The sequence below is a fragment of the Dermacentor andersoni genome, chromosome 2, assembly GCF_023375885.2.
Source record: "Dermacentor andersoni chromosome 2, qqDerAnde1_hic_scaffold, whole genome shotgun sequence".
In the NCBI taxonomy this organism is placed as follows: domain Eukaryota; kingdom Metazoa; phylum Arthropoda; class Arachnida; order Ixodida; family Ixodidae; genus Dermacentor; species Dermacentor andersoni.
This window is the reverse complement of record NC_092815.1, coordinates 104,160,718-104,172,864: the sequence shown is the minus strand read 5'-3', so window position 1 is coordinate 104,172,864 and position 12,147 is coordinate 104,160,718. Positions and strand designations below refer to the sequence as shown.

The 12,147-nt window shown below is 46.1% G+C and overlaps 1 protein-coding gene across 1 annotated transcript in view; it reads right to left on the bottom strand.

Annotated features, from left to right (window-relative positions):
• LOC126541931 (UPF0764 protein C16orf89 homolog) overlaps positions 1-11,931 on the bottom strand; it is a 114,126-nt gene extending 102,195 nt beyond the window's left edge. The window contains exon 1 of the mRNA XM_050188903.3: positions 11,588-11,931. Within this exon, the coding sequence (XP_050044860.1) occupies positions 11,588-11,831 (244 nt within the window). The 5' untranslated portion in view covers positions 11,832-11,931. The remainder of the gene's footprint in view (positions 1-11,587) is intronic.
• Between the last annotated feature and the right edge of the window lie 216 nt (positions 11,932-12,147).

Genomic DNA, 12,147 nt, shown 5'->3' with positions numbered 1-12,147 from the left:
GCCGCCGGAATGCTGAAATTGTTCACGTCTCGCGGATGAAGCCCTTCACTCCCCGTTTAGATACTCTCTAATCTGCGGCCAGGCTGGCCGCTTCCATGACGGGGGGAAGTTAGTGTAAGCACTATTAACGTACTTCGTCGTTTTCATTTGTACATAGCCATCATCATCTTCACTGTTCTTCGACTTCTTCGCGCGTGAGCTGGGGGCGTTGCCTTTGGTGGAATAAACAGCGCTGGACAACTTGATCGGTCTCGGTATTATAATATATATATATATATATATATATATATATATATATATATATACAAGGCAGAAACATTTAAACAACGCGCGCAGGTTCGTGCGCGCCCTCAAGACGACAACGGCGTATTGGAGGAAAGGACGACGAAATAATGGCACGTGTTTTCGCCACACGCACTCGCATCGCAGGTGGCCGTTGTCGGCGTCTACAGCAAGAAGACGAGGTGAAGCGACGCTCGAGAGAGAAGAACAAGGCCTTCCTGATCTCCCGTTTAGAACGCGGCAGTGCTTTTTATTTACCCCCAGGGCACAAGTTCGCCCACAATAAATAGTTGTATCTGGATTGCCTTAACTGTCCGTTACAATTCTGGTGGAGGTGCGGGGTATATATACGTACGCGGTATATGTTGACGCACGTAGGGAAGGAAGCGATGCGTTATTTCCTACGTTTCGGACGGGGTCCAGCCTTCGTCAGGGAATCGTACGTAATTTTTTGTGCATGTGTCCTCAACCTACAAGTGCCTGTTGTATATATACATACAAGACGAATGGTTTCGTGCCAGCCGCGAAGGTATCACATTCAAAAAAGAAAAATATACGAACGTTATGGCGTCACCTTAAGTTTCAGTTTATTTCTTGAATAAGTGGACATGCATGCTTACATAAGTATACAGAAGGAGGTCCCAGTGCATGTGGCTGAAAGGGGACCTCCTGTCAGAAAATATGTACATTATAGCAAATATACAGCGTAAAACTGCAATATGGTAGTCACTAAGTGGAACATTGTGCAAAGTAAATGTGGTACACACTGCAAAATGATATAAAGTCAATAACTACTCGTACAATTAAAACAGTAGGGAATACATTCGCAACAAAACGGGCCGCATATTTTTACTGACGTTTCGGCCGGAGGACCGGTCTTCGTCCGCCTTTTTGAATATATATATATATATATATATATAGATACGAACGTGACATCTTCGCAGTCAGTGAGTATGGAAGGAATTGTGAAATTAGATGCAGTTATACTAATCTTTCGTAGAAGCATTCGGCGCAAGTTACTTGAGCCAACCCATTATACAATAAGAGAGAGCGATAGAATACAAACTATGATATCTATAGACGTTTTCATCCGGGAGAGTGAGAACTTCCTTTCGGGACTGTGGCGCGGGAGTACAAAGGCACACATGGCAGCTTCTTCGAACACTTTTGTGTGGATTTTCATCTGCAATTAGCTCAGTTCTGATGGCCTTATGGTGACGCCAGGACGTTCTCGTTGAAAAGGTCTATAGCTTTGTCCACCCCAGTGAGAAGGAAGCCCAAACGTATGCCATAGTTCTGCGAAAGAACTTATTCTGGCGAGTAGCCACGAAATGACAACGTGCCGTCTTTGCAGCTGTATAGTGACTCGGTGTTTTGTTCTGTTTTTTATTCTTTGATTTACGTGATTTTCTTTTTACAAAAATTATGGGGTTTTACGTGCCAAATCCACTTTCTGATTATGAGGCACGCCGTAGTGGAGGACGCCGGAAATTTCGACCACCTGGGGTCCTTTAACATGCACCTAAGTCTATGTACACGGGTGTTTTTCCATTTCGCCCCCATCAATATGCGGCCGCCGTGGTCGGGATTCGATCCCGTGACCTCGTGCTCAGCAGCCCAACACGCGACAAGAGGTACAATGACGATGATTGTTAACGGGACAACGAAGATGACGCCGTGTTGTTAAACTAGACGGCAGACTATGGGCTATACTAGATAGTTCCTAAGTTAGTAAATACATCTTTTGTTTATTTTTAGCTCTCTAGCTGTGACACTTTCGGCAGAGATGCCGACGAGACGCTCTGCTCGTAGCACCGTGATATTACGATGGGCACGCGCTGCACAACCGCCCACGAGCTTAGGTGTCGGCGCGCGGTAAACACACTCCAGTGTAAAATCAACCCAAGCTCTTCTCTGCAGCGTGTATGGTGGCCCAGTTGTAGCTGCAGGACGATGAATAATATCGCCATTTACATCCCGCTTTTTAATTATTTTAGGACGCGACTTGAACGAGCAATGATTAGTTCAGCACAATGCGTTGGCGGGCTAGTTGGTGCGAATCCATGAATACTTTGTTTAGCGCAAAACGACAGAGACAAGAAAGACGACAGGACAAGGCGCTTGTCCTGTCGTCTTTCTTGTCTCTGTCGTTTTGCGCTAAACAAAGTATTCATGGAGCAATGATTACCTGCAATGTAACGACAAAAATGGAAATGCACCCACTGAAATTTAGGTAATTACTTCGTGGCAGATGTAGCAATCACGGGACTGACGCCAGTGAGCGCATGAGGCGTGGCTGTTTGTTGGGAACCTTGGAACTAACACCAATTTTCGGATTTTATTGGCCAGTATGCGCAACAATGTTGGCTTTCTAGTTGGTTTTGTCCAACAGTGCACAGGGAAGGCTTTTCCGGGAAAGGCCATGCATGAAGGGTTAGTGCACTGCGCGCACATGTTTTCTTTTTCTGGGGGGGGGGGGGGCGGACATTTCCACACTTGTGCAAGTCTCCGGCATTCTGCTGCATTCACGTTCATTCACAGCCCAGCAACATTGATTCTACAATTGCAGAATGTGCCCATCCTATGAGCGTAAAAAGAAAATGGAACTGTGATTTTTGTCAATTAGTTTATTACGCATTTTGATCTGTCGTGATAGCCTATGTAAACCTTTTCAGGTAGCCCAGCTCAAGTGGCAACATTGCGCCAAGCTTCGCATTTGCTTTATCTTTATTTTTTTTACCTGCAATGTGCAGAAAAGAAAAAAGAAAGACGTGTCCTATTTGTTTTAGAATAAACACTCTGAAGCGGGAGACTAAGGATTACGAATTTATGGCATGTGATAAAAGTGCATGCGAAATGTTAAATATTTTAAAGAGGTGAAATCTGTTGGCACATAGACTACCTTATTAAAAGCGAGGCGCTATCAAATTTCACTCTACAGCGAAAAACGACGTTGCTTTTTCGAAATAAGAAAAAGGAAGTGTGCCAACCTGGTCGATAAAAAAAGAGCCACCAAGCGCGTTCAGCCGATATTTTGTGAGATTGAAACGGGAAAAAAACAGTCTCAGTTTTCATATTGCGCTTTGATAAGCGAATATATTGCTTTACGTATCTCTATGCCAGTAGCGAGCGCAACGACACTTAATATCTTAATAATAATAGCACTTACGTTAAATTATGAGTCCCCCTCTCAAAAAAAGAAAAAGCAATGAAAAATTGAGGAGCCGTTACACTCTCTGAAAGTGGATCACCAGAGAAGCTGTAGCACTTAACACAGGGTTAGACAAGGATACAAGTATTTATTTTTCAACATTTGGTACGATAGCTTTGGGATTACTGTGATATATACTGATTGGTTCGGTTACAACTTGAGACATATCCTTGACCAAAGTTAAATATATGTGCACGACCGTTGTTGAGTAGCTGAGTGACTTGGATTGGTGTGGCACTTCAAATAAAATTCTTCTAGCACAAACTGAGTGAACTATTTCTTGTCCGGTTTTGAAATGTCGACATTGAAGTCTGCAAGGATGATTACACAGGCAGTGTCATCACTGCTAGTCGATGCAAAGCGCGTGGTCATGAACTTCTCGATATCACACTTAGGTGTGTCTGGATATATATATATAATACACAGTGGATATAATAATTCCGTCTTTCGTTTTTTTTTACGGCACAGACATCCTCACAGTCGGTGACATTGTCCCCTTGCAAGTCAAGGCTGTATGGTTGTACATACATTTTGTCCATTATGTACATGGCAACGACTCCTGCTCATGAGTACATGTGCTGTCCATAAACAATTCCAGCATACCTATCGATTGGAAACAATGCATCTTGGTTCTTTTATTTCATATATTATTATTATTATTATTATTATTATTATTATTATTATTATTGTTGTTGTTGTTGTTGTTGTTTGTGTTGTTGTTTTGTTGTTGTTGTTGTCGTTGTTGTTGACGCACGCACACGAAAAATACACCTGAAGTTGATGTAAAATATTGCCATTTCTTTTTGAAGCTAAACATGTTTAGGTATGTACGTGGGTGGAAAATATCTTTGCCCCTCTCGCTGGCAAGGCAACTCACGCTTTCATGACGCGACTTCTATTTGTTTTTTTATGTCAGAGCATTATCGCGATAATGCAAGGCAACTCTAATGCGAAAACGTGGTTCACGTTTCACAGAAATCGCTCAGTCACTTTCTATACACAGCGAGCAAGAGCGCTCAAAAGGCGCCAGTTTGCGAGCAGTCGGCGCCTGTTCACGCTTCTTCCGAGTGCCCTTTCTCCAGTAAATGCACTGTGCATAAGGTCGTCGGTCGCTTCTTGGACTTTTGGCTAATATTCGTGCCATGAGGACATTGCCTAAGGTTTTGGCTAAGACGGCGTCGAAGGTACGTTACTTACTTCAGCGAACCTCTGCCGGCGTCGCTACAGTCGATGAGTAGAAAGGAGGAGGTGTTTCCTTTTGTCGCTTTATTTTTATATTTTTCTTTTGTAAACGCGCCTCAGAAGCCAAAAGTGATTTTACGCATGTTCATCAGCCGTTGGCCGCATTATCACATGTTCGTTGTGCCATAGTAGCGACAGTAAAGGCGTCGGTGACAAGACAGAGTGAACTTGAGATTTAAAAAAAAAAATGATGAACTTAATTCTTTCTGTACGCATGCGCTGAAGGGACTGGAGCTTTCTTTGCACTTATAGCGACACATGATTTAACCCCTTTAAGCTATCACAGTGGGTTTATGCGCTCTATAGATCAAAATCTTTATTACTCCCGCACCCGCGCTTACAGCGAGCGCACTTAATCTCGCGTGCACCCGCCGTGGTTGCTCAGTGGCTATGGTGTTAGGCTGCTGAGCACGAGGTCGCGGGATCGAATCCCGGCCACGGCGGCCGCATTTCGATGGGGGCGAAATGCGAAAACACTCGTGTGCTTAGATTTAGGTGCACGTTAAAGTACCCCAGGTGGTCGAAATTTCCGGAGCCCTCCACTACGGTGTGCCTCATAATCAGAAAGTGGTTTTGGCACGTAAAACCCCATAATTTAATTTTAATTTTAATCTCGCGTGCAGTTACCATCTGTCGACGCTGCCCGCGCAGGGACCTGCGGTGTCGATGACGAGCAAACACTGGCGACAAGCGTGCGATAAGAAAAGGCCGATCAATGTGCAATACATCTCGATACTTCTTTCCACCAGTTTCAGCAGCCTCCTGCTTAAGATGGCTGCCATCCTACAAGAACTGCAAATTTTGGTCGACGTACAAAGTATACACTTGTATACACTTGGTAGTATATACTTCTGCGAGCGCATTTGACTGCGTAGTGCTGTCCGTGCCCGCGCTCGCATTAACCGCATTCCTTTCTCTCTATATATTGATATCTTCCTGCTTCTATTCCCTTCCCTCAGTGTAGGGTAGCCAACCAGACTCTTGACTGGTTAACATCATTGCCTTCTTTCTTACCTTTCACTCACTCCGATAAACTTCTAGATTGTTTTGCCTCCGTATAGACTTTCCAGTTTGTACGCATAAAATCTGTACGCTTTCTACTGCTGAAACTCGTTAATACATCAAAACGAGTAGTCTTAAAGAAAACTTTGCTCTTATGCTAAGACGCCTCTTGATAGCAGATAACAGCCTGTTGGTGATGTATATATTCTTATGAGCCAGCTATCCTGCGGATGTAGAAGAGGACGCCCAAGTGTATAGCGGATATGATGAGGACGATGCAACAACAACAAAGATGCAACAAAGATGCGGTGTCTATCGTCCACCATCTTTGTCGTTGTGAGCCCGCTTTTAGCTTCCTTATAGAACGGTGTAAATAAACGTTCTTGCCTGCAGATCCACCGTAAAACATTATTAACGTAGAGGGCGCGCCAGTGGCAAAGAACGCTTATGAGCAAGAATTCTTATGCATTATACCTCAGCTTCCTATGGCCTACTTATGGTTCATAAAGTTCCCGACAAGTTCTTCGCGCAAGTTTTTAGACAGTAGTTGACAAGCAATGCAAGGACGGAAGTCCAGCGGTTACTACGGCTTTATAGTAGACAATTGCCGTGCCTATGTCCTCTGGCTTACTGAGCTTGCGTTAAATGTCTATATCGACCCCGGGAAATAACGTGCCCAGGCATGCTGTGAAATAACGTGGCCGTGTGTGTAGATGGCGTGGAATCTCGCGCGATAGCGTCTATAGGTATTGTTCGAATAAGAAATACACCGATAAAGACGGTCATATAGAAAACCCACAAGCCGCCAGTTTTGTAAGCTTAAATATTCAGCGACTGCCATATCTGCCCGTCGCACTTACTGCAAAGATTAGAACCATAGGATACGAGGAAGACGTGAGCTCACTATAAATGTCACGTAACCTCGAGATGTGCCGTTTCTGGAAATGGGGGATCTTTTTTTTTTCGCTTATTTCTACTTACTCGGCTCTTTAACCGCCAGATAGGCCCGTCGCACTTACTGCGAAGATTAGAACCATAGGTCCCGAGAAATACGTGAACTCTCAACGTCATCGTGATCTCATGAGGTGCTCCGTAGAAGACGAGAAATACGGCCTTTTCTTTTTTCTACACTTCTTTCTGCCTATTCGGTCCCTGCTACCGGTGTCTTTCTTTTTCTGTTTGGGATACTTGAACGCAGGCTTTTTCGTCTCGTACCCACTCTCGTACGGTTGACTGAAGTAGGTTTAAAAGCGCACTTACTGGCACCTTGCGCGTCGTGCTTAAGAACCTTGCAAGGGCACACGCTCACGATCAGATGGCGGAATGTTTTGCTTTCTTTTTTCCCAATCTCGATAAAGTTGATCCTGCTTAGAGTGTTTTCCTGAACCGGTTCTTTCATCACATATTGAGCTATCGGTCGTTATGTATACTGCCTTTAGGAGCAGCGGCAAAACAAATGTTGCATTTCGTGCCTTGCATTTAAAAACCACGAACTTACTATAATCTCTTCGCAAGGTGACGGGGTGTAATTACTCTAGTCAACGATAAAGCCCGGGCGTCTTGTTTTCCGCGCAGGTGGGAAAAAGAGAATCGCAGACGCAGTACAGAGAAGTTAGCGCCGAATAAAAGGCAGGAGTCTTTTGTATCCTTTTATATTCTCGGTAAATGTATTAAGCTTAAGTGGCTGAGTTCTTAAGCGGCCGTGTGCGAATTTGGTTTTGCGTGTTTACTCTTCTTTACGTTTTCTTAACGTTGAGCGTATGGCTTTCGGAGCCCACCACGGCGGCTTTGTGGCTATGGCGTTGCACTGCTAAGCACAAGGTCGCGGGTTCAACTCCCGGCCAAGGCTGCCGCATTTCGGTTGCGGTGAAATGAAAAAAAGAAAAAAAACTTTTACTTAGATTAGGAGGACGGTAAAGAACCCCAGGTGGTCGACATTAGTCCGGAGTGCCCCTACTACGGCGTGCCTAATAATCAAATCGCGATATTGGCACGTAGCAATCCCTAATTCAACTTTAATTTATTTGTGCCTTTCCGATACACCACGGTGCACGATAATGTTGTCCTGTGGGAGTGGCGACGGCAGTGCGACGACCCCGAGTGCCCGCAATCACTGCCGCAATTAATGCGTTATGCACTCACAAACAAAGTAAATACAAGCGTATACATCTCCTCCTGTGCCGTATGCACGCGAAAGACAATCCGCGACGAGCACCCGCACAAAGCGGTGACGTCCTTCGAGGTCCGGAATCGGCCATGCTCTCACGTGAGAGACACTTAACTCGCCATGAAGCTTCGCGTGTAAAGCTTTTATTATGGGTGATGCGCTTGTCCAGGTTCTCCTGCCCCTTCCCCAAACAGACCTTGAGCCTTCGAGAAATACATTGTGAATATACGTATTTTCTCCCTTCTCACTTATCGATGATGTCGGACTTCATTTACGGAGAATCCTCGAGCTAGCTGTGTAGGCTGTCCTAACCAGTATGAAAAATTATATTGAAGCACGTGTTAGACCACTATGTTTGGCACCCTTTCCACGAGTTAAAGATGCGACATTCAAAAAAAGTTTCGAAAGGAAACGCAGTCGAGCTCTCATCTCACTGCGAGCCGCGGCCACAAACGGAAACATCGCGTAAGCAGGCATGCATGTATAATAATTTTGTTTAAGCACTCGATGGCACAGAGGCCAGATGTCCAACGTACGCAATCACACATAGCTCGCTCTTATCCGCGACTTCATCAACCTCTCCGCAGACTAATTTTCTGGCCACGGCGCTTTGTTCCTCTCACGGAATTTCTTGCTCGATAGGCCCTGCCGATAAGCTTAATTTTGGAAAGTTCCGAACAACTAATTTACTAGCCAGTGCCTCGGGCTTTCTTCTGCGCGCAGCTTTACCTTAACTTTCATTTTTATCATATGATCATTCCCAATTAAGTCGCAAGCTTGTTCGGGGGTGGAGTCACTGATGTGTATTTAAATCCGAGTGAACCAAATTAGCGAATGGCACTTAAGAATACGTGGCCACTACAATAGATGGTAGTAGTAATAATAATAGAATAATAGAAGGTAATAGTAATAGAACGTGTAGCAAATGGTTGAGTAATGCCGTTTTGAAGCGAAACATTATAGGGAATACGAGGGTTAGAGATTGGATAGGAAGTCCATGCGCCCAGTGTTGAGAAAGACGAGAATAACAAGACAGCAGGAACGAAATTTGTTGTCCTGCTGCAAGTTAATCTAGTCAATGGTGGGGTTGATGATAATCAATAAATAAATCTGTCGCCGTACATAAATCCCCGTTGAGCAGGCTTCCTGGCTTAGAAGGCCTCGCCATGAGCAAGCGCCGACGTAGATATCGATCTGTGACTGATGACTGGTTTAGCTACTTTTTGATTGACATGCAGGTAAATTCGATTGCAGTAAGTAATGGCACGCGCTTCATTTTTGTTCACTTGGTAATTTAGTGCACACTCACTAGTTTACACAAACTTAGCAGAGAAAAAAATTTATGCACGGCATTGCGTAGAATTCGGCCCTGAATACAATTAGAAGGGATGTGAACAGTGACAAAACTGTGTAGTAAAGGGCAAAAACAACATAGAAAAACGTTGCGTGCATTTTATTACTCGAGGCTACAGGATATCGTAGGTAGACGAAATTATAAGGAGGGCCACTCTAAGGTGATATGCATGATCTGAAGCAGAACCAGCGAATTAAGCTTCTTTACCACCACAAAAGATATCGCATCCTTAAGCGATCACGCAGGCAATAAGAAGTAACGTGTACAAACTCAGCAGGTGGCGTCGCGCAACCAAGTGTGAGAAGAGCGAAAATTAATTGGCCTGGATTTATGTCGGACAAAAATGGACGCATGCACCATCATATTGCTTACTCTTTAGTTGTTGTTATAATGATGGCTATGAGTTGCGCTGCGCGACTTTGAGTCTTCGTGGGGAACACAATTAATGAGCCTCATGAACTGATTACGTTGACTTCCGCTCCTCCCAGGCTTTAACTCTAATACTGGTGAAAGCATGTACCTCGTATATGCATGAACTTAACGTAGATACCACACGTAAATGTCACATACGCATTCTTTCCTTCATACCTGTGCATAAAAAAAGTGAACCATTGTCACCCCTTGGGTTCTCATTTCGTACACCGTGGCTATAGTTATGATCCCGAAAAGCAATGAGAGAATACATTTGTACAGTCCGTTTCCATGTCTACTGTATGTCTGTTCGCGTAACCAGCCAGAGGGTAGCCGAGATCACCCGTAAAATGCGGTGGGATGGCCCTGTCTCCTTCTGAGCTGCTCTTGATACGAAATGGGGGCCTCAAAGCTGGGCTCCCACACGACCTCTCGAGCTTAAGACAGCCTCATTTTCTTGGACCATTCCCCACATCGAGGGCTGGTAACCGTTGGATTGCTGTTGCCACAGACTACCTTACACGTTACATTGAAACCCGAGCTCTCCCACGAGGCACTGCTAATGATATTGCGACCTTCTTTGTACCTGGTATCGTACTCCGCCACGGTGCTCCAACAGTGGTTATAACCGACCGGGGCGCAGCATTTACAGAGCAGCTCGCAGAAAATATCATGCTTCTCAGTGGTACAGTTCACCGCAAAGCCACTGCTTACCATCCCCAGATGAATAGGCTCACAGAAAGGCTAAACAAAACGATCGCTGATGTGATTTCCATGTATGCTGACGTCGACCACAAGACCTGGGACGACGTTCTCCCATATGTTACGTTTGCATATAATAGTGCCGTTCAAGAAACTACCGGCTTCACCCCTTTTCGCTTGGTGCACGGCCGGGAAGCTGTCACAACGTTGGACGCAATGCTTTTACCCCCCTACTGTTCTGATGTTGTCACTGATGCTGCCGAATTCGCTCGATGCGCCGAAGAGGCGCGCCAGCTCGCACGAATGCGTATCCGCTACCAACAACACAACGACGCCGACCGATACAATCTTCATCACCGCGACGTCACTTATCAACCCGGTGACAAAGTATGGGTGTGGACACCGACCCGCCAGCGTGGTCGGTCGGAGAAACTTTTGCGCCGCTACTTTGGACCTTATCGGATCGTTCAACGACTCGGCGACGTCACATACGAAGTGATTCCTGAAGGAGAAGATATCACTCGCCGTCCCGGCCGCCAACGTCTGTCCGATGTCGTTCACGTCTCTAGATTGAAGTTATACCACTCCCGCTGAACACAAAGTTCCACGCCTCTCTCACCATCTACGTCTCTCCTAACAGTATCACCGTGGCAATCTCCAGTGCATCAATGTTCCGCATCGAGACGATGCTTCTAGGGAGGGGGGGTAATGCCACGACCTCGACACAGCTGGCAGCCACTCGGCGCAATTCGGTGCCACATGCTAGGCATGTTGGGTGGCTCCGAGAAGAAGACAACGATGAAGGTGTCAGGACAGCGATATATAAAATATCTACAGCGTCGACCGAACTCTTTTGTGGCTTTGTCTGTGACAACATATTTATATATATATATATATATATATATATATATATATATATATATAGAGAGAGAGAGAGAGAAATGCGTGGAAAAGCAGGGAGGATAACCAGCCGCACGCCCGGTTTGCTACCCTGCACTGGGAGAAGGGGTAGACGGGTGAAAACAGAGAGACAAAGAAGGGAAGGGAGAGCGCACATTTGCAGGAGCACGCGAGTCTACAAACGGTCGCAGAGGCCTGTCGAATTTCAGGAACTACGACAAAACTCCCATTGCTTTCTGCACCAGTAACGTGCATGACCGTGGTCCAAGTATCTTTAATGTTTAACTAATAGGTAAGGATGTCCCGCAAAGCTTACCGACGATCATGGCGAAGCCGATGTATATGTCCTCGTAGAGGTGCTCGATCCTGTTCCCGAGCGCGGTCACGCTGCCTTCGGCCACGGACAGGGCATCGTCCACCAGGTCCCAATCGGTGGCACGCGTCGTTGGCCACCGCTCCTCCGCGACCACGTGCCCCCCTAGTCGCGCTGACAGAGCGCACGCGAATACCGCGACAGCCAGGACCGCCGCCACGGTGCTCCTCGCCGCCGCAGACGTCATTCGTGGCGCTTCTAGCCGGGCGAGCGAGCGGCGCGAGCCAGACCCGAGTACAACAGCTGTTTTCGCGAAACCCGGCGAGATCCCGGTGGTGTCGGTGGGAGCGACTCTTTTAAACGGGACGCCCTTAGCCGCGGTTGGTCCGTTCGATCGGCGAGCAGCGCCCACGCGGGCGAGCGGCGCATGCGCCGTTCCGCGCCCTCTGCCGTATTGAGCCTGTTTTGTTTCTGTTTCGCACCGCCCGTTGCATGCAGTGCTGCCAATTGGTAACGCCATGGAGCATCTGTCTGTCTGTCTGTCTGTCTGTCTGTCTGTCTGT